Source organism: Cyprinus carpio, chromosome A19 (assembly GCF_018340385.1).
Source record: "Cyprinus carpio isolate SPL01 chromosome A19, ASM1834038v1, whole genome shotgun sequence".
Classification (NCBI taxonomy): domain Eukaryota; kingdom Metazoa; phylum Chordata; class Actinopteri; order Cypriniformes; family Cyprinidae; genus Cyprinus; species Cyprinus carpio.
In genome coordinates, this window is record NC_056590.1 from 12,114,580 (window position 1) to 12,137,426 (window position 22,847).

The 22,847-nt window shown below is 36.8% G+C and overlaps 2 protein-coding genes across 9 annotated transcripts; both read left to right on the top strand.

The window, feature by feature from the left end:
• Positions 1-3,798: 3,798 nt before the first annotated feature.
• Positions 3,799-14,647, top strand: LOC109111854 (hormone-sensitive lipase-like). Of its 5 annotated transcripts, none has more exons than XM_042776498.1 (11): positions 3,799-3,819; positions 9,012-9,253; positions 9,476-9,760; positions 9,944-10,034; positions 10,191-10,336; positions 10,946-11,131; positions 11,324-11,476; positions 11,568-11,712; positions 12,602-12,829; positions 12,927-13,294; positions 13,370-14,647. In XM_042776498.1, exons 2-11 carry the CDS (start codon positions 9,014-9,016, stop codon positions 13,604-13,606), a joined length of 2,079 nt encoding a protein of 692 aa, XP_042632432.1. In that variant the 5' UTR covers positions 3,799-3,819; positions 9,012-9,013; the 3' UTR covers positions 13,607-14,647. The 5 variants fall into 5 exon arrangements, with proteins under 5 accessions (XP_042632432.1, XP_018980388.1, XP_042632434.1 ...); XM_019124843.2 differs by lacking the exon at positions 3,799-3,819 and adding an exon at positions 7,078-7,368; XM_042776500.1 differs by lacking the exon at positions 3,799-3,819 and adding an exon at positions 7,164-7,184.
• Positions 14,648-14,988: 341 nt separating this feature from the next.
• Positions 14,989-22,473, top strand: LOC109112348 (probable ATP-dependent RNA helicase ddx6). Of its 4 annotated transcripts, none has more exons than XM_042776505.1 (14): positions 14,989-15,166; positions 15,932-16,607; positions 17,078-17,141; positions 17,358-17,462; positions 18,369-18,498; positions 18,592-18,738; positions 18,829-18,923; positions 19,073-19,195; positions 19,305-19,433; positions 20,273-20,389; positions 20,540-20,603; positions 20,771-20,872; positions 21,014-21,253; positions 21,412-22,473. In XM_042776505.1, exons 2-13 carry the CDS (start codon positions 16,435-16,437, stop codon positions 21,220-21,222), a joined length of 1,458 nt encoding a protein of 485 aa, XP_042632439.1. In that variant the 5' UTR covers positions 14,989-15,166; positions 15,932-16,434; the 3' UTR covers positions 21,223-21,253; positions 21,412-22,473. The 4 variants fall into 4 exon arrangements, with proteins under 4 accessions (XP_042632439.1, XP_042632438.1, XP_042632436.1 ...); XM_042776504.1 differs by having other exon boundaries at positions 21,417-22,473; XM_042776502.1 differs by having other exon boundaries at positions 14,990-15,166; positions 21,014-21,247.
• The last annotated feature ends 374 nt before the right edge of the window (positions 22,474-22,847 follow it).

The following is a 22,847-nucleotide window of genomic DNA, read 5'->3' on the forward strand; positions in this document are numbered from 1 at the left end:
CCAGTGAAGGACTTTTCAGTTAGCACGAAAGTACTTTTTACAGCTAATTAAGAAGAATGTCAGAACATCATGAACCTGTATTGACCTGTATTTACATGAGAACACTCCCGTTATGCGTGTTTTACCATCCAGTAAATCAGCGGTGCAATCAAACATCAGTGTTGTGCTATAAACACTGAGGTTATAGTCAACTGAATATTAATCTTATCATTTTAGGATCTAATCTGGATGCGGTAAAGTATTTCACTTCAGTGTTAGAAAACACTGAGGTCTGATTGCTTTGACAAGAATAGAAAACAAAGACTCACTGGAATGAGTGGTGTCTCACTTTTTCAGAAATTTCCCTCCCTGTATGCACTCAGAAAATCCATGCGAGTAGAAATCCTGTATTTAAAAAAACAAACAAATCTGCATTGTGGGTTTTTTAGGGATGCAAGCATATAGATTCACTGAAAAAAAAATGGTGTTGAATTTTCTTTTAAACAATTTTCACCTAGTAATTGCTAGTAAATTGGTATGTGCAATTTAAGGTAGTTAGCTTAAAAAAAAAAATAAACAAAATCTGGACTTTTCCTGTGATGTTTCTCCTAAGAATCGGAAGAAATTCCAACAAACCAGATAATTGGAAAATTTGAATGAGAAATGTTACTACAGTTATATAAAAATCTCTAACTTTTTATCACAGTCACTAAGATCTCAAACAGGACCCAATCAAAACACTAGAAATGTGTACAAACACCTGCTACAGATTGAACATTGCTTAAAACATCTACAGAATGTAATTTACTTTTCTGAGGAAATGTTTTGATGTATTGCAGATGAGAAAATGTTCTAAAAGTAACAACTTGCAGATAAAAAGGCACGTGTGACGTGTGTGAATCAGACAAGTGAAGTTTACACAATAAAGCATGTTTTGGCAACAGTGTTATAATTGAGCTATGGGTCGACAATTTGTTACATGAAAGTTGACCTCTCTCCATTTTTTTTTTAAAGTTAAATTTAATTAGTACTGCTTTCTTTAAATAACTAAATATATTTATTTGGTCAAAAAATACAAAAATGGCAATAACAGTAAAGCTGAAAATATTATTACCATTTTTTTAAATAAATATTTTAATGTATTTTAAACTATAATTAATTATTGTGATGGCAAAGCTGAATTTTCAGCATCATTACTCCAGTCTTCAGTCACATGATGCTTCAGAAATCATTTTAATATGCTGATTTGCTGCTCAAGAAACATTTCTTATTATCAACAGTTGTGCTGCTTAATATTTTTATGGAAACTGTAATCCATTTTTATCAGGATACTTTGATAAACTTACCCCTAACCTAAGGTTCAAAAGAACAACATTTTTTAAAACAGATTTTTATGTTATAAATGTTTTTACTGTTTTTAATGTGTGTACAGATATTTTTTATTTATTTTTAAAAACAGATACTCTTTGTTTCACTATAGGGGATCACTTTGGGTGTGACCAACTGTGGACATGCTCTTATGACACAACGTCCATCTTTGACAGACAGGTCGACCTGTGACCAGGCTCCACCCCACCTATATCAGCCAGATAAACCCCTGCCAAAGTCATTCATGCTTTCTTCCCATGGGAGACTGCAGCAAGCTCTCTCAGCATATCCTGACTTTGCTGATTTCGCTAAACTGTTCGACCAGCAGACCATCATTGGAATCTGTCATTGAACGCAAGGTCACTACTACCCACTCAACTGGCATGACAAGGGCATTACAAGCAGACCTAGTGGGCTCTAGGGCTCTAAGACATGCTCACAGAGGGCAGCAAGCTGGCCAGAGACCATGACTAGATGCCTCCAGACCTTGGGGAAAGCATTCGTTTGTAGCCACGGCAGCTAAAAACCGTCTGCACCACCCCGAGGAGTGGAAGAAGCTGTGTGCGCCCTGACACGCGGGTATTCCCCATCCCTTGTCTTGCCGCCCGCAAAGAGAAGAAGGTGGGAATACAGCCTTCTTGTTCGGAGTTCAATAAGGGCCTTTCGGCAAGCTGTTCTCAAGTTCAGTAAGATGAGGGAGCTAAGGATCATGTTCAACAGTGTCACCAAGCACTCACATGGTGTTTTAAACACATTTCAGTTTGGGGGAATTGAACAAAGACTGCGTCATTGCATCCAAGCCACAGGCTGAGGGCGATATGCTCCCCGAGTATAGAGAACACATTAATAAATGTTGCGTTATCACAGCCAGGCAAGCAGCCGAGGGTGATATGATGCGTTATAGATGAACTAACATAATCTAAAGGTGCAAAAAGCATTTACTTACAGTGCACACAATCGAGAATCAAGATATTTCATGATATAGTTATCAAGTGTCTGAATATTTCTAATTAAAAAAAAGACCTACATCAGATATAAAGTGCTATTGTGGCTGCTGTGTATCACACACACACACACACAGACACACACTGGTGGCCCCCTCAAAAATATTAAGTGCATGATGCCTCTGCAAACATTCAAATTATTTACAGTTAGCTAGTGTGGTTAGCACTGAAAAATTTTCTGAGCATTCATCAAAGGTCAGCATGTTTTAGTGTAAACAGACAATTCCACAGTAGTTGCTTACATCAATCGACAGGGGCCACGCGCTCCCTTCAACTGCATCATTCAGATGGCAAAGAGGCTGATCGCATGGAGCAACACAAGGCTTTCATCCCTCAGGCCAACTCTCATTCCAGGGGTTTTAAACAGAGGAGCAGATTATTGTCCAGGGGAAACCCCCTGTATGGGGAATGGAAACTCCATCCCCATGTGGTGAACCAGATATGGCAGAGGTACGGTCAGGTTGTCAAGTGTGTGAGTGACTTACATGCTTTGTCTGTTAGCCCGCCTTGTTTGCAGTTCGCTCCAGGGCTCACTATGGTTTGCTTTTGCCCTAACCCTGCTTTTGTGCCTAAGGTAGTTGATTTCGCATATATGTGCCCATCTACTGACCTGGCAGCTTTTCACCCTCCTTCGTTCTCTTCTCTGGGGGAGCAGAAGTTGAATTCATTATGTGGGGTACAGGCTTTTCATATGTATGTGGAAAGAATAACAGGTTTCAGGACTCATGACCAGCTGTTTGTGTCTTGGGCTAATCCTCACAAAGGGAAGCCATTGTCTCGTCAACAACTGTTATCACTGGATCATAGAGGCTATATCTTTAGCTTATGTTTGCAACGGTCTTCAACTGCCTAAGGGCTTGAGAGCTCACTCCACACGGGGTATGACTACATGGTGGGCCTTAATCAGGGGAGTTTCTGTTCAAGATATTTGTTCAGCAGCAAGTTGGACTATGCCACATACTTTTGTGCAGTTCTATACACTAGACGTGTCTGAGCCATCCTTAGCAAATGCAGTGCTGGGAGCCAGTAGGTCTGTGCCAATTTAATTGTTATGGGTGATGGCAGTGATATGGGTGCAATCAGGGAGTGGTCCCATAGAGCCAAATTAGAAAAAGAATGTTGGGTTACTTAATGTAAACCCGGGTTCTTTGAAAACAGAGTGAGGTGTTTCACCAGAACTTTCCTCTTAGCACAGGTATGGTAAGAAATCTCTCTAGGTGGGGTAGAGTCTAGTCAAAATCAGACATGGTGTCATAAGACCTTCCACAGTTGGTCACGCCCAAAGCGAATCCCTATAGTGGAACACCTCACTCTGTTATTTGATGACGGTTTACGTTAAGTACCCCACCCTTCTGGTTTGAAAGTGCATAAACACAGGTAAGATTTTAGACCTAGGATGAAAGGCAAGGATTTCAGTGAATAACAACGTTAGAGCTTTGTGGGTCAGCAAAAGTATGTCTGTAAGAAGGTAAGCAGGCTTTTGTAGTGTTGTTTAAAAAATTGTAGTAGTATAAAACTGAGGCTACTAGCTTATAAATGGGCAAGCAGAAAAAAAAACATTTGGTCATAGACATAAAGTCTTTGTGCTGCCTTCAAACTGCTAAACTTGGTGCAGTTCAGTGTTCGAATTTAGGGTGGGTCCCAGACCCCCCCATAAGCATTACGGGACACCCCATAAATCCCCCAAAAATTAACTTGGGGGGTCCACTGGTTTTTCAATAAAGCTATAGTACTTGTAGAAACATGAAACTAGTGAAAATGGAAATTAAATTAAAAAGTGTCAATCACACACGATTCTGTTGAATTTATGAATGCCATGGCCAATCAGAAGCATTCAGATGAGTCATCGCTGAAACGTCAGAGTTTTGTTCAGTGTGCGCGCTCAATGAATGAACTGGCTAAAACTCACAAATTCTCTCATCATAAGCAAAAGTGCAGATGTACGTACGATGTAAGTAAGAGATTAATTTATCATAAAGTGTATGGACAGCTTTATTGATTATAACAGGAGTTTTGAGTGCTTAAACTCTGGTTAGACTGAAGTCAGTGATCTTCAATGTAAATGTTCTTTGCTTGCTGGAACCAATTAACAGTCATTAGCTTATTAGGTTTTCTCAACGATAAGAAATAAATTTATGATCTGGTAGCATGTTGGTAGATGTTGTTATCCTGACCCCATGTTTGGGATTTGCTTGTGGTGCCTTCTGCCAGTTTAGCATCATGATTTTCCTGCTCTGGAGTCATTAGTCACGTTATTTTGGTTTGACTGGTGACTGGCTCAAAAAAAAAGAAAAAGCCTGAATTCGCCCTCATTCATCCAACAGACAATAGGAAACAAACTTTAGATACATGGAATAACCACGTCACTTGCAATGGTCAGTACCTCTCAAGCGATCACTAAAAATTGGTAAACCGCAGGCCTTTCTGACCCATAATTGCATTGCAGAACATCAGCATTAGCCTCATGAAATCTAAATGAGAAGTTAGTGACAAGCAGAGGCATCTGGAAGAGAACCTGTTTAAGTTAAACATTTGTGTTAAGAAATAAAAGGATTTAATTTTAAGCAATGAATTAATGCCAAAAATAGAAACTGTAATAAGTCCTAAAATTAGACACTTTAAAAGTTGCCCTTTAAAGATAAGACAGATAAGAGTTCATAAATCCCCTGGAAAAAGGCTTATGGGAATAATAAATGATAAGAAATGAATACATATAAAGTACAAATAGAAATGAAGATACACGCAATACTAAGACAAACAAAATAGAAAAATTAATTCCTTTTTTTTTTTTTCAGAATATACATTTTGCGCAGCAGGTAAGAAGGACCTATGACTGATCATTGATGTTATTTTTCAGTTTGCATTTTATTCCTTTTTATTCCAGTTTTGCTTTTTTTGCAACTGTTTAACAAACAGGACTCGCAGAAAACACTTCATTTTAAGTTTGTTTCAGCTAAACCTCTACTTGAGGCCAGTTAGCTTTCCTGAAAATAATCTCTTAAACAGCAATGCGCTGCTTATTTAGGTAGCATGCCTTCTTTAGGTAGCAATCAGTATGGGTGATGCCAGGCCAGAGTGTGCTAAATACAAAAACTACAGTTGTCATCTGTAACAAGAGAACCAAAGAAACAACAAGAGCCTGAGCTGGTGACAGCTGGTGAACGGCACTGTAGGTGTAAAGAGATGTGAAGAGTGTAACATCAAGGCATCACAATGAACCTGAACACACAAGCTTTGAAGTCAGAGATTCTACGTTCACTTCTTTCAGGACTATAAAAATGACTAAACAAAAATAATCTATTTTGAGTTTGTTCTGTCTCTGCTTTTAGGGTATAGTTCACCCAAATATTTGCTGAAATTTTACTCACCCTCTGCCCAACCAAGATGAAGATAAATTTGTTTCCTCAATAAAACAGATTTGGAGAAATTTAGCTTTACATCACTTGCTCACCAATGGATCCTCTGCAGTGAATGGGTGAATCACAATAATCCTACTGCTAATTTTTTCCAAATTTGTTCTGATGATGAAACAAATCTACATCTTGTATGGCTTGAAAGTGAGTATTTTTAAAATGGAAATATATTAGAGAACAGCACGGTGTATATAGCCTATTGTGGGCCAGCAAAGGACTAAGTGCTTTGTGACCTTGTATAGTCTTTTCTGTCTGTTAAAGAAACTGTTGAAGAAGTGAAGAATTTTCATGAACTCATTAAGGGCTGTAAGTTGTGAAAGTATTATAAGCAACCCTAAAAATAGACAAACTGGAAGCTCCCTCTTTAAAGATAAGAAAGATAAGATAAGATAACTTTATTCATCCCTGTGAAGAAAATGTAGTCTTACAACAAAAGACACAGGGACCCCTAATGTTTTGTAATGTGATCTCTCAAACTATTTTTTTCAGTGATACTATTTTGATCTGAGGGCTTTATAAAAAAAAAGGACAGACATAAACGCATGCTTATTTTAAACAACTATCAACCACTGTCTTGTTCTGAGGCTCTAAGATAATTTCTCAAGTATCTGTCTGCAAGTTGATTCTTTATAGCACTTCAGGAATTCAGGCCTCAGTATTATTGAGTCATTTTTCTCTTCGACCAGCAGAGGGTTTCATCAGGTGATAATGAGACAAAGTCACCATGCTGGACATGGAATCAAAGGTCTTTGTAATGACTGCCACTCTGTGCTCACTGAGAACAATTCACAGTGAAATCAAGTAATTCATTAATTACAAAAAAGCTAAAGCAAATGAATGTTGTTATTACTATTTATTATTATAAATTAATATTTTATGAATTGTTTGTTATTGTTAATTTATTTATCGTGCTATATACGTTAACCTGCTATTAAACACCTATAGCTATAGCAAATGCATATATAAGATATAACAATATAAAACTGTTGTTTTGTAGGACAAATATTGTAATAAATTAATAGGCGTTATACATTTATAACATTTAAAATACACGTGATATTCATGAAAATATAAATATCATTGATATTCTGAAAAATAGCTGATATTTATAGTACCCTTGTGCTGAAAACATGAACTTTTATTTATCGATAAAAATATTTATTATTATGTTTTTTTGTATATTAAAGTATAATGTATTTATCTAAAAGTCTACTGGTTTTTAGAAATGACTGGATTTCTCTAAACGGCCCTATCTATATGACTAAACTAGAACACTACATAGTAGGCGTTGATTGTGTGTAAAACGTTCGCGTCGCGTCACTCGCGTAAATGCGTCGATAGGGCTCTGTTCTGAACTCGTGTACCCATGATGCTGCGGGTTTATCGAAACTTTCACAGGCACGGAAGAGGATACAAGCAGGTTAGGGCGAAAACACGAGACATCCACTACCACGCTGTTTAAATATGAAAATGCACGAGTGTCGATAGCATTCCGCGACAATCTGCGACAGTCTGCTCGATATGCGGTGATGTTGTCAGCGAACACTCGCAGTTCAGGCGCACCGTGCACGCGCAGCGGAGCTCATTGATTGACAGGTAACCAGGTAAGAGCAGTTTAACAAACCGAAACCTTTCAGTGTAGATGGGGGAACTTTTGTAATGGGGGGCTGGTTACTTGACCCTCGTTACCAAAATATGTGAGTGGGGGGGGGGGGGGGGGGGGGGGGGGGGGGGGGGGGGGGGGGAGGGGGGGGGGGGGGGGGGGGGGGGCACCGTTCCCAAATGTTATGTGGTATCTGTTTCGTCCCATTGAAAGTTAATGAGCAACCTATCGCACTCTGGAGCTGTTTGGCAAGCGCTGCGTAGCGCAGAGTGGGTTGCCAGATCCTTTTATATTACATGCTGTTTTATGCGACTGTACTTGGCTACTATAACATGCCACATAGCCTCTGTATTGTTAAAAACTGAAGGAAAACAGACTACAGGGCTGATAAATGTTTAATGCTTTTTGGGAGCAACCACCTTAAAATGTTTTCTCTAAAACTCTCTTTTACCTTACCTGTCAAAGTAAAACCCTTCGTGAACATTTCAAAATATATTTTATTAATTACGTAATATTAAATTTATGATTAAATAATTACATTTCATATTTTGTTTATTTTTCTAATGAATATTTTATAGCTCATGTTTTGCACATCACACATCTATTCATCACAGCAGTCATTTTGTTTTTCTGGTGTTGCCATCTACTAATAAGGCATACTTAAAATGAGGAAATTTATGTTAAAAAGCTTTTTTTAATTTATTTGTATTTTTTTTTTACAAGTTGATTGTTTTCTCAAGGATCAGTGATCCGATAATATACTACACTATATTAGTTCTATAATATACTTATGTCCAATACTAGCCCTTATGTGGTGGTCGGTTAAAAGTGCAAAATGGTTTCGTAAGATTTATTGATCAGATTTGATTGTTGTCTTACAACACACAATCTTGAAAAAGACTGAAAGTGAATTGGAGTGCATTTAAGTGTTTGTTGAAAAGTGCTGAATAGGGATCAGTTCAACTGTAACAGTGGCTGCAGCATGTGAGTGAATAATTCATCTCTAAGGTATGAATTCTAGGGTTTGAATTTGGTTTCCTTTACAAATTTTGCATTTCCTGGGGCAAAGAGTTTCAGTTTATATATTAGGGTTCACAAATAATTAGTCTACTGTATCTAATCATAAAGCAGGTCTTTTATTTGGCTGCTGAGATCTAGCGTCATGTCTAACATGGTCCATTATGCACTGCATGTTCTCCTCCTGGTCTGGAACTCCGATTCCAGTGATTATAGCAGAGGATAATCAAATCCTTTTAGAAGCTTTTCCTTGAAATCTCTGTCACACGTCATACCACTAAATTTAATTATAGAATTTGGTTCCTCCCATCATACGTTTTCAGAAAGTAGCTGGTTTTGTGCTTGTTTTGGACTTTTTTTTTTTTTTTTTTGGAATACTGCGTGATCCTACATTCAGTCTTTGTGTCCGTTGACACAGGCCGGGATCTGTCAGTCTCTGCTCTCTCTAGAACACAATAGTTTGTATTCATGACATTGTTTGGCCATTGCCAAACAGGGTTTTGTTGATGGTTGTATTGTTTGTGTTTTGTTTCTTTGTGCTTTGTTACCTTCAGAATGATGTTGTATATTTTTGAAGATTTTTGGGGGGTTATTTCACATTTTCATTGTTGATATTTCTGTCCTCAGACATGGATCATAAGAATGTATTTGCAGCACTGCAAGAGGTATGTTCAGATGTCATCTCGGCTCTTAATGGATCCCACAATTCTTCAAATGCCGATGCCACTGATCGTCTGTTGGGGGTCATGAGGCAGATTCAGGAACATGGTCGTGCTGTTGAACCCTTGATCACTGGCTTTACTGCTGTCTATCACCATTATGATTTGGATGCGCAGACCCCTGGCAATGGATATCGCACCTTAGTCAAGGTAACTACTATTAGGTTGCAAAACTGTTGAGTGCAGTTTAACAAATGAGGTGTCAAATAATTTCTTTTATGCTCACCAAGGTTGCAATTCTTTGATCAAACAAACTTTTGAACCGTGTGTTTTAAAAAAAAATAATTTTACAAATATTCACAGAAAATAATAGAATATTATTTAGCCTAATATCCACAAAAGGAGTCCATTGACGTTGTCTATTTTCCATAGGTGGTCCATTCCTGCATCATCCACATCCTTCAGAAGGCCCGTTACATCGCATCAAACTGCACTGGAGCGTTTTTCAGGATGGACCATAATATGGCCGAAATGGATGCATACTGTAGTGCCCTGTGCCAGCTGCGGGCGTTGCTTTACCTGGCACAGGTATTACTCAGTGACAATGCCCATGGTCAGCTCTATTCACAGGAGGAAGGGGGTTTAAGCGAGAGGTTTGAGCGAGAGTATATCTCCATGCACAAAGCTTGTTTCTATGGTCGTTGCTTGGGCTTCCAGGTAAGATAATGTTAATAATTCTCTTGCATAATTTTGCTTTCATTGAAGTTTGTTTCTTTTTTAACAGTACTAGGAACCTTCCATGAATAAAAGTCTTTATTGTTTCACTGGTGCATGCAGTTTATATGATGTATGCAAACTGGTTCCAGAAACACAGTCTCTATTTATTTGTCTCTGCTCCAATTTTCCCCTTCTCTCAGGCCTTTTCTACAGACAGTGGTCATCAGTATGGTGTCCTTTGGTGAAAACTACAAGAAACAGCAGACTGGGTTAGGTAAGTGCAGATAGGGCTGATCATAATATTAGGACTACATGATTTATTCTTTGATGTGTTTGTGTCTGCTATTCCCATAAAACACTGCAGTGGGGGACAATAGTCTCTCACACAATTACACATCCCTTTTGCCAATGAACTTTGATTTATTTTCAGGCATCGCTGCTCTTTCTTTCTTCACATCGGGCAAATACGTGGTAGATCCTGAGTTGAGGGGGACAGAGTTTGAGCGCATCACACAAAATCTAGATGTGCAGTTTTGGAAAACCTTTTGGAATCTTACAGAGACTGAGCTATTATCAGTAAGTACAAGTATGTTTATGTGTGCTTCTATGAGAACAGATAAAACTATTTCAATACCTTGTTAAATTGTGCTTGTTGTTAAACTGTAGGTTTGCAATATTTACAGTACCGTTCAAAAGTTTGGGGTCAGTACGATTTTTAAAAATGCTGACCGAGGCTGTATTTATTTAAACAAAAATACAGTTGAATTTATTGTGACATAATAACTGTTTTCTATTTGAATATATTTAAAAATGTCATTTATTCCTGTTAAGCAAATCTGAATTTTCAGCATCATTACTCCAGTATTCAGTGTCACATGATCCTTCATAAATCATTCTTTTATGCTGATTTGCTGTTCAAGAAACATATCGTATTATTATCAGTTTTAACACAGTTTTGCAGCTTTATACATTTGTGGAAACTGATCCATTTTCAGGATTCTTTGATAAAAAGGAAAGTGCAAAAGAACGTAAATATAATTCATTTTGATCAATTAGTTGCATCCTTTCTAAATAATTATACTAATTTATTTTACAAACTCTGACTGACACCAAACTTTTGAATGGTAAGTTTAAATAAGACAGAAGAGTTTCAATTATTTTTTTCTTTTCTGTATTTTTCTGAAGAGTTTGACAAGGATTACTTCCACTGTGGTGCAAGTGAATGTAATATTTACCATACCAGCTGTAAGTCTGAGTTTGCCACTGGCCTCTGACCCCAGTTTCTCAGTCTCTATGAATCCTCCAGTTGCACACTGGGGCCCTGGGCCAGTCAAAGTGCGCTTGATCTCTCACACACTCCGACAAGGACAGGTTTGTGTGTTTTCTGAAAAAGAAATAATTAATAACATTTTTATTTTGGACAAACAGGTATCCTAAGGCTTTGAATGTTGTTTCAAGCATGAGTATGAAGAAATGTTTTCGACATTCTTGTAATTAAATGCTGCTTTTCTTTCAAACAATTAATTCTGCCAAATGTCCTCCATATTCAAACTCTTCCCACAGGACAGTGCAGAACTGTTGGCCCTTTCTCGTCCCGAGGGGCCTCAGCTCTCTCTGCCAGGGGGTTTCAGTCGTCAGACAGCTCCTCTGTCTCCCTGCCTGCTCATACACTTCCACGGAGGAGGCTTTGTCGCACAAACTTCAAAATCACATGAGGTATGGCTATGGTTTCTCACCTAAGTGTTTTCTTTGTTAGGATGTTGTGTTTTTTTCTGAGGCCCTCTGTGTTGTTTTCTCTCTATTGTAGAATTACTTGAAGAGCTGGTCAAAGGATCTGAATGTGCCTATTCTCTCTGTGGATTACTCACTGGCTCCAGAGGCCCCGTTCCCCCGGGCTCTAGAGGAGTGTTTCTATGCCTACTGTTGGGCTTTAAAGAATTGCCACTTACTGGGTTTGTAAAGCACACTCCTCTCCAAATGGAATAACTAATATGCAGGCAGTAATTGTTTTATGGAGATCTAATGTAATTTTGGTATTAACTTGTGCTAGTCAATGATTTTATTGCCATCTAAAATGGAAATGTAATACGCTGCAACAAATGAAATTGTAAATACAATTATTCTATCACAGTTTCTCAGTTAACATGAGATACTGTTAATAATGTTGTTAATATTAAAAAATATTTATTATTATTATTAAAGAATATCAAAAAAACTAAATCATGGTTCCCACTAACATATTAAGCAGCACAATTGATTTCAACATTGATAAGAAGAAGAAATGTTATTTGAGAGCCAAATCAGTATATCAGAATGATTTCTGAAGGATCACGTGACACTGAAGAATGGAGTAATGACTGCAGATTGGGGGGAAAAAATACATTTTAAAAATTTATTAAAATAGAAAACAGTTATTTGAAATTGTAATTATATTATACAGTATTACTGTACAGTACAATTAAAAAATCTGACCCCAGACTTTTGAACGGTAGTGTATAATAATTATAAAATAATTAGCAAAATGCTTTGCTTTTTAAATAATTTTAGATGAAGTACATCACACTATAAAAAATGCCCATAAATTGATGGTTAAATCAGTTTAATTTTTCAATTTTATGCAATTCAAGATGTTGATGCGAAGAACACTAACTTTTATTTACCCTCCATAAAACCATGTAGCCCGTCACAAATCCTATAAAAAGAGGGTTGAACTTCTGCAAAGAACCATTTGAATTTTATTTTTACCTTTATGTGTGTAAGCATAATAACAGGTGTGAACATGACAAGCAATCCATGCCAACCATGCCTCAGGACTCTCTAAATGTTAATCTTGCTGCACAGGCTCGACTGCAGAGCGTGTTTGTTTGGTGGGAGACAGTGCAGGTGGTAACCTGTGTATAACAGTCTCTATGAGGGCAATGTCTCACGGTGTACGTGTTCCTGATGGGATTGTGGCAGCATACCCAGCAACTCTGCTAACAACAGACGCCTCACCATCCAGACTACTCACTTTAATCGACCCCCTGCTGCCTTTGAGCGTGCTCTACAAGTGTATTGATGCCTATGCTGGTGAGTCAAGTCATGTTACAGACAAGAGTTTTATGCAATACAGCTTTATCTGCCACACTTTCATGATTATTGTACTGTCTCTTGGTCACTGTCTCAGGTACGAGTTGTCAGTCAGTAAAGCCAGCTCAGCAGTTAGACACCTTGGTCGCTTTGGGACAGGACACAGTAAAGTTGTTGACTAACTTCGCCCAAGGAGCGACAAATTGGTTTCAGACTTTATTAGATCCAAAAGCAGCAGCATCATCCTCTCCAACCACATCATCAAACGGTCCTTCACCTTCCAAGTCACATTCTGTAGAGAAACCACAGGAAGTCAAAGAGTACCCAGACAACTTTGAGCCACTCCGGTCTAGGTGTCTGGTGGATATACGGACACCTTGCACACCAATAATGAAGAACCCATTTGTTTCTCCTCTACTTGCTCCAGAGAGTCTTCTCAAGGGGCTCCCACCAGTGCATATAGTGGTAAGACATGATGAAAATGCATTTCCAAGAACAATGTTGAAACTATTACTTTAATGCTTTGATTGTTCTTTTCAGGCCTCTGCTTTGGACGCCCTGTTAGATGATTCAGTGATGCTTGCCAAAAAGCTTAGGAAAATGAACCAGCCTGTGACACTCACTGTGGTTGAAGACCTTCCCCATGGCTTCCTGAGCCTATTACAGCTTTCCAAAGAAACCCAGGAAGCATCTGATATATGTGTGAAACGAATCAGAGAAGTCTTCAAGCAAGAGGAACTACCTGCTGATCAGAGGCAGCAGGAAGGGCTCAACTAGACAGTTTGGGCTTGGGAAAGTCATGATGGACCACCAATGTCCAAGAAGTTCAAGGGATCTAAATAATAATAAAGTGAAACTAGTTTTGACAGGTTTGAAACCAGATATTTATGTTAAAAAACGATAAGTCTGTCCACCAGCTGAACTCCTGGAAGCAATTGTAGATCCAGCTTGCAATACCAAAGTCATCGGCTTAATGTGCAGTTTTGCATCAGAATGACTCATTTTTAAGTATTCACAATAACTATCCACTGTTGTGTTCTGAACAAACTGAATGTCTAAGCATCCACCAGAATTTCACCATTGTGCCTGTAGTGATGCAATAAGATCAATCCTAGCTGCTTCTGCTCTGCAAACTAATATTTTTAAAGCAGCTGCACTGTGGATTTTATTAAAATCACCATGTCTGACTTCTTATTTTTATCTGAAATTAAAATGGTTTGAATGTTTAAACGTAGGGGTGTCAAACACACAGCACTGTTATTAAAATATTAAGAAAAAAAACAAAATCATAAATTGTCCCACATAAGGTTGTATTTAGTGTGTCTCATTGCCTGAAATTACTTTGACACCCCTGCTATGATATTAATTTATAATGTCAGCTATATAATTATTTTAAAATGTTTAATTAATTTTACAAGGATATTTGTGTGTGATATGATTGATTATATATCTGACAAAACTTTGAGGCCTGTGAGGATGTGGTTATAAGCTTTACAGCATTGTGTCTTTTCATAGTACTGTTGTCTATACTTGATCCTTCATATTAACAGGTTACCTCATCGTTTCTTGAAGAATAACTGGCCAGATGCACAAGAATCTTTCACTGTTGACTTGTTACCAGTTCGTGTTATGATGCAGTAAACTAAATGGCTAAAAGGTGTTCATAACCATAACCAAATCAGATTCAGCACATGATAACCTGTACTTTGTTCTTATAACACCAAATATGTTTGTTCTGTACTGTACATTTCTGAGAGGATTTTGAAGAACTGAATGTCAAATGCAATAAATTAATAATCCACTATTTTTAAAGCATCCTTTGTTTCCATTGCTGTTTTATGTTTTGGTCTATATTTTGCAATTATTGTTACTACACGAGAATTATGGTAATTTGTATAATACTACTAATAATAAGAAGAATTTCAAGTCTGAAATCATTAAGTATACTTTTTTTATTATTATTATTATTTCAAAATAACAAAATTACGTTTTTTCTTGTATTATTATTTTTTATGACTAAGAATGCCTAAAATACACTATGGATACCACAGTCATTTTAAGGAAATAAAGGCACACATTTAAATAAAGAAATGCATTAAATATAGATGAATGTTTGCTAGTTGAGGTCATAAGAGCCTCCGAACCGTTGATGGCAGCACCTCAGAAGTGCGGCCTCCAAACGAAGACAGTGACGTGCATGTCGACCGTGTTGACAGAAATACAACAAAGAGACGAGCTGATAAATACCCTTTTTATACAGTCTATATAAATACCACGTTAATTACCAAGTAATTTACTTCACATATATGGCAACATAGGAAACTGGCATAAGTAAAGGTAAATATTTGATTTTAACTGTCGCACATGTTAGAGTAATGTTATAAGTTTAGCCTAGCTTAGCACAATCCACCTGCTAACTAAACTATCTGATGTCGGTCAGTTTGGGATTAACGTTGTTTTTTAAATGATTTGTCTGAAGTAATTTACGGCGGCGTTTTAGTGCTAACGTTACGTTAAAAAAAATAAATAAATAAATAAGATTACGAGATTAAGGTAATATTTTAAGAAAAAAGTAACAATTATGAGAATAGAGTAGTAGCAATACGAGAATAAAGTAAAAATATTTTGACAACATTAACGTTACTGGAATTAAGTCGTAGCATTTACGAGATTAAAGTTATAATAATGTTATATAATGTCTCATTGTAATCATTTTGACTTGTAAAAGTGCCGTGGTAATTCAGTGGTATAACTTTAAGTACTGTAAAGTGCAACATAAATGGGAATAATTCAGTATCATGACATGTGACAAGGTACTTTTATATAGTATTTCCATTTTATACCATGATACCGCCACAATACTTTTTCTGTCAGGGGATGATTATGACCCATTATCACATTGCATTAGACAGTTTTAAAAAACTTATTGTTTTGCAATAAATTATGTTAACCAAAGGGTGACCAAAATAACACTGATATAGTTACTACTGTAAAATAATTGTAAATTAAAAATGGATATTCAGTGAACATCTTTCAGAATATTTAATGTCATTTCAGTTTGTGTAGTGAATTGTCTTTTATTTCCACATTGTTTCTCTGCAGGTGGCACAGGTGTGGGCACAACTGGATGTCAACACAGAGGAAAGGACATTTGAGAGTTAAACTGCATCTGAAGAAGTAAAAGTGAGAATCGGCAGCCAGAAGACCACAAAGCGCTGTTTGCATAATGTAAATATTGCAGAAGTGTAGACACGAAAAGAAAGTTCTGATCTAGGTCTTTCTGTAGTTCACAAGTTCTTTATTACACCTGTCCAGGTATAATTTTCTATACTGTGTGCAATATTTATGCACATAAATATTTATTTCTCTTCTTTTAGAAGAGTCTTTGTAATAAATATTGTGTGGCAGCATTGCTCTGAATTATTGAGCCTACGCTGTATGTAGAATTTATAAATATCTCATAAGATTCTTTAGTAACACTTTTTATTGAGGCCTTGTGGACACTGTGAATGTTTCACTAGGTCTGATTAGACCTCACTAAGGCGTTAGAAAAGTGAAAAAGACATGGAAAAGTAAAAAAAATTAAATAAAAAATAGCAACAAAGATGGAGAACACTGGGCCTGCTGTCATTGGGTTAAACACGTACAATAGGCATCTTATCGGACAGCCTAAAGGCCCCTCTCAGTTAGGACCCCAATCTGTGAGTTCTCAGCCTGGAAAGGAGCCCATGGGGACCCAGAAACCAGCCAATGCATCTCAGGAAGGACCAGGAATCAGGTAAAGGTGTTATACTGTCTTAATGAACACTTGTCTGTGTACACTGTTGTTTAAAAGTTTGGGGTCTGTTAAGTCTCTTATGTTCACCAAGGCTGCATTTATTTGCTCAAAAAGTTTTCTGTTTTAAAATATTTTAAAATGTAATTTATTCCTGTGATGACAAAGCTGAATTTTCAGCATCATTACTCCAGTCTTCAGTGTCACATGATTCTTTAGATTTAGAAATCATTCTAATAAGCTGATTGGTTGCTCAAGAAACATTCTTTGATAAATAGGCAGTTCAAAAGAACAGCATTCATTTGAAATAGAAATCTTTTGTAACACAATAAATATCTTTACTGTGACTTTTGGTCAATTTAATAGGTTCTTGCTGGATAAAAGTATTAATTTCTATCTTTACAAATATACATATGTATTGCTGACCCCAAACTTTTGTACAGAAGTATATGTATTAATTTACTGACACACAGGTTTGGTGATGACTGGAAAAAAAGCCTACTGCTCCCGGCTAAGGACAATAGAGTCAAAACATCTGTAAGTCTTTCAGTGAAATGTTTTAAACGTTCCCTTTTCAAAAATTAATGTAATGTCAATATAAGGATGTCTTGTTTTTCACCACAACACACAATGTAGAATTCTTATATAAACATGCAACATTCATTTGATGAATAGTGATTGTTTTTCATTTTGTAAAGTACAAGTACAGATCTCCTTATGATCTGTCTATTTCATGCTATTTCTTTCTCTCAAGATGTGACTGCAACCAAAGGGAATGAGTTTGAGGACTACTGTCTAAAAAGAGAGCTGCTGATGGGCATTTACGAGATGGGATGGGAAAAGCCCTCCCCCATTCAGGTAAAAGATGCAAGAACTTCAAAACATAGACAAGTTACCAGTCTTTCTGAACAACATGGGTTTCCTCAGTGTTTATGCTTAAAGGAATAGTTCAACCAAAAATGAAAATTTGAAGAAAATGTATTCACCCTCAGGCAGTTTGTTTCTTCATAAGAACAGATTTGGTCACCTTGCTCACCAATGGATTCTCTGCAGTGAATGAGTGCCGTTAGAATTAGAGTTCAAACAGCAGATAAAAACATCACAGTAATCCACAAATAATTCACACAACTCCAGTCCATCAATTAAAGTCATGTGAAGTGAAAAGCTGCATGTTTGTAACAAACCATTCCATCAAGTTTTTAACTTCAAACTGTTGCTACAAAACAGTAATAAAGCCATAATATTGTTTTCTCCAGTGGTGGAAAAGTTATCTCGTCTGAATCAGGAGAGGAATATGCACAAATCAAGCACCTGTTACAAGCGCAAACAGTCCAAAAACAGTTCTAAACAAATATATTGATGGATTTTGATGAGAGGACAACAGGGGATGAACTTTTTCAAGAAGTGTTATGGACTATGGAGTCATATTTTGGCCAGAAGCGACAATTTAAAGTTAAAATGCCTCAATGATGGATTTGTGAGCTGCTTTTTTCCTCACAAAGTTTTAATTGATGAACTGGAGTCATGTGGATCACCTGTGAATTATTGTGATGTTTTAATCAGCTGTTTGGAATCTCATTCTGACGGCACCCATTCACTGCAAAGGATCCAAAAAGTGATGTAATGCTAAATTTGTCCAAATCTGTTCTGATGAAGTAAACAAATTAATCTTTATCTTGGATGGCCTGAGGATGAGTACATTTTCAGCAAATTGTAATTTTTGGGTTAACTGTTCCTTTGATTGTTTTTTTATTTTTATTTTAGGAGGAGAGTATTCCTATTGCCCTCTCTGGCCGCGATATACTGGCTCGTGCCAAAAACGGGACCGGAAAGAGTGGTGCATACCTTATCCCCCTTCTGGAGAGAATTGACAGAAAAAAGGATCATATCCAGGGTATCTCTCTCCAAAACGTTTTACACAAGATGTACCTTTTATCCCCCACCCCCTTTTTCTTTTACTGTACTATCTATCTGTGTTTACCCGCAGCCATAGTGATAGTTCCCACTCGTGAACTGGCCCTGCAGGTCAGTCAGATCAGTATTCAGATCAGCAAGCACCTGGGTGGTGTCAAGGTCATGGCAACCACAGGTGGGACCAACCTACGAGATGATATCATGCGCCTGGATGAGGAGGGTAATGTTCAGTGATCACCTAATCATAAAGAGATTATAGTGTGATCATCTTCTGCAGTAAAAGCATGTTGTTCAAAACCGTTTTCTGCAGTTCATGTTGTTATAGCAACACCTGGCAGAATCTTGGACTTGATCAAAAAGGGCATAGCCAAAGTGAATAAAGTTCAGATGATGGTTATGGATGAGGTGAGTATTGCACCATGCCCATCAGAATATTAATAAAATGATTATTTCCTGTTGCACACTGTCACAATGGAACATCTTGACACAGTTGTTTAGATGTTGTTAATACCACCACTATCAAAGTTCAACCTTCATTGCTTGTTTTCTTTTAGGCTGATAAGCTGCTCTCTCAGGACTTTGTGGTTATTATTGAGGACATCATTAGTTTCCTTTCAAAGAACAGACAGATTCTGCTCTATTCAGCCACATTCCCCATCAGTGTACAGAAGTTCATGGTTAGAGAAGTCTGTGCATCATTTTGAACACATTTATGCTTTCACTGTGCTCATCTGTCTCTTTCTACATTTGTGGGTTTTACATTTTCACACTTTTGTATCTCATCAGGCAAAGCACCTGCAGAAGCCCTATGAGATTAATCTGATGGAGGAACTGACCCTAAAAGGAATTACGCAGTACTATGCTTACGTCACAGAAAGACAGAAAGTCCACTGCCTTAACACACTGTTCTCCAGGGTAAAGAGTGAATTTCCTTTTAGGACTTTAAAAAAATATATATTTAGTTCAATGTCACAACCATGATGGCTTCTGAATTGCAGCTTAGTTTTGAATGCTGAAACTTAAAGTATTTTTGCATTTTGGCCCCTGTAACTATATTAAGTCTCATGAGTTAAAGGAAAAGTTCACCCAAAAATTAAAATTTGCTGAGAATTTACTCTCCCTCAGGCCTCTCCTCCTCCTCCTCAAAAAAAAATTATTATTAAGGTGTTTTAACTTTAAACTGTCACTTCTGGCCAAAATACCAGTCCATAATCTATGATTGCAGTTCCTCAAGTGAAAAAGTCCATCACCCGTTCCTCTCACATCAAAATCCACCAACATATTTGTGTAGAACTGTTGGATGGTTTTCACTTGTAAACGGTACTTGATCTGTGCATATTTCTCTCCTGATCCAGACTAGATGGTTTTTATACTGGAGAAAGCAGTATTATGGATAGAGGATTGATATTTTAACCAAAAGCAATGGTTTGAAGTTAAACATGGCTTGATTTTTTTTTTTTTTTTTTTTTTGTTACAAACACAGAGCTATTCCCTTTACATGACATTAATCGGACTCATTCATTCTGTTGGCATCCATTCACTGCAGAGGATCCATTTGTGAGCAAATGATGAAAATGAATTTTCTCTAAATCTATGATGATCTACATCTTGGATGAACTGTGGGAGAGTAAATGTAAATTTTTGGGTGAACAATTCCTTTAATGCATTAGCTTAGGCTGTTTATGTTCTTTTGTGAATTATAACAAATGGCATTGTTTCTGCAGTTAACATGACCCAAGCACTTCTCTCAATAGTTGCAGATAAATCAGTCCATCATCTTTTGTAACTCTACTCAGCGAGTGGAGCTTTTGGCCAAGAAGATCACGCAGCTGGGCTGCTCCTGCTTTTACATTCACGCTAAGATGATGCAGGTACTGTATGTGTTTTGTTGTTGGCAGTTCCAGTGTAATTCAGATCTGTTCAGTATGATTAGCTTATTTGCTTGTCAAATTTTTGAAACTTTGCAGTTTTGCAATTATTTGTGACAGCAAACATTGTACTTCATTTTATTCACATGGCAGGAATACAGAAACCGGGTTTTCCATGACTTCAGAAATGGGCTTTGCAGGAACCTTGTTTGCACAGGTTGAGTATACTATATATTACAGTATCTTAACTCTTTGTGTGTGTGTGTGTGTGTGTGTGTGTGTGTGTGTGTGTGTGTGTAATTGCATAATAATAACCTCAACTAGAAAAAATAAAATGTATGTTTTGTCAAGGTGTTTCTAACTGAATTTATGCTCTTGATACAGATTTATTCACTAGAGGCATCGACATCCAGGCAGTAAATGTGGTCATCAACTTTGACTTCCCTAAGAATGCAGAAACATATCTGCATCGCATCGGACGCTCAGGTGAAGTTGACAAAAAAGACAAAGATGTGGAGGATTAAATTTGGATTACATTATTTAGACTTTACACTTTTATATTATACACTTTCAACTCTTATATTATTTACAATGTTTCATTATATGGCCCCTGTGCTGAATTTGTAGGAAGGTTTGGACATCTGGGTTTGGCAATCAATCTCATTACCGCTGAGGATCGTTTTAACCTGAAGACCACTGAGGACCAGCTGATGACAGACATAAAGCCCATTCCCGGTAGCATCGATAAGAGCCTGTATGTGGCAGAGTTTCACTCTGTGAACTCTGACTGTGAGGCAGAGGCATCTCACCCTGGCGGAGGGTCTGAAGCCCATTAGGATGCACCATTAGAGAGCAGGACAGGTAAAGGTATACAGTTGGGACACTTTATGTACTTATTACAAGTAATGGGGAAATTCACCTAAAGTGTGTTCATTGATCTAAGAATACCTAATATTGCAATGTCTATTTATATTTCCATATGAATCAGTAAAAATTGGGTTGACTTTACCATCTGCTCTTTCTAGGACAGTTGGAGAAACTGAACCTGACTTTTGCACAAACCAGTAACTTCTCTGCTCATATCTTTCATCATCTTTTTCAGCTCAACAGTATTTTTTTTCCATTCATTGTTTATTTTTAGGGGGGTTATACATCTTTATAAATGACCAGTTGAGGCATGCAAGAACAAAAATTAAACATTCAGAGAAAAGTTCCTATTTGATAGAAAACAATAAACAAATGTATTGGTGAACATAGAGCATAGCATACTTGCATCATTAGTTAAGAATTTATACACAAACCATAGAACAAAACTTGTTTAACCCAAGTGCCTTAATATATATCATCTCTGTCCTGGATTAATATGTCATTGCTATGTTGAAGTTTTCCCAAAGACTAAACACAGGATTTTGCAGCATATGGGTGCTACTGGATTCTGTGAAAGAAAAAATGGTATTGATTTATTGATGAGAGAAGCATTTTCAGATTCTATTTATATTCAGTCTGAGGCAGCTAGAGAAACCAGCATCCATGGAGATATTGCAGAGCTCGGGATTCAGGTGTGAACATGAACCATTGCACTAAACTGCCTGAGAAAAAACATCTGCATTAGTAGTGCGTTTTGTAGTTTCATTAGTAGTCACAGGCAAATGTAAATTTGGAATTCCTAAGGAAGTATAGACATAAATGATGCTTTCAATAAAAAGACACTTTTTTTTTTTTTTTGTATCTTGTGAATTTATTTTTATTTTTATATAATTCTGAAACTATACTATATTAGACATACCTAACTTAAGCAGGCATACTAAAACTGTCATAATGTGAGAGATGTCAGACTACTACATGAAAGCTGATTTAAAAATTAACCACACTGCAGTCATTATACATGACCAGCTCCTCACATTTATATGCACAGCTATGTCAATTTGTCAAAAGGGTCTGTTTGGTTCTTCTTTTTTTTTCTTTTTTTTTTTCATTTATTTAAAGGTTGTTGAGAAAGTTGGTCGAGGATAGCATCTTTTACAGTTTTCATTTCTTTTGATATTAATGTATGAAGTGGTTAATAAATGGGCTTTATGACATTGTTATTTCCAGATATGTATACATGTTTTTGCCAAAATGTTTGCTTTTTACTTTGATCCATATTCTGTGTAGTGAATATTTGAGATATATATATATATATATATACATATATATATATATATATATATATATATATATTATATATATATATATATACATATAAGGGATATATAATACGATTTTTACAAAAGGGATCCCGATACAAAAGGGAATAAATACGATTTTTGACTCCCAAGGAAGCAAAAATCCTATTTATTCCCTTTTGGATATTTGCAAGAGTCTTTTCATAACCTCATGTTGCATTTGTTAGATGTTTTGATTAAGACAGAGTATTTTCGTACAGCAGAATTGTAGCATATTCTCAGGGGCAGCTATGATT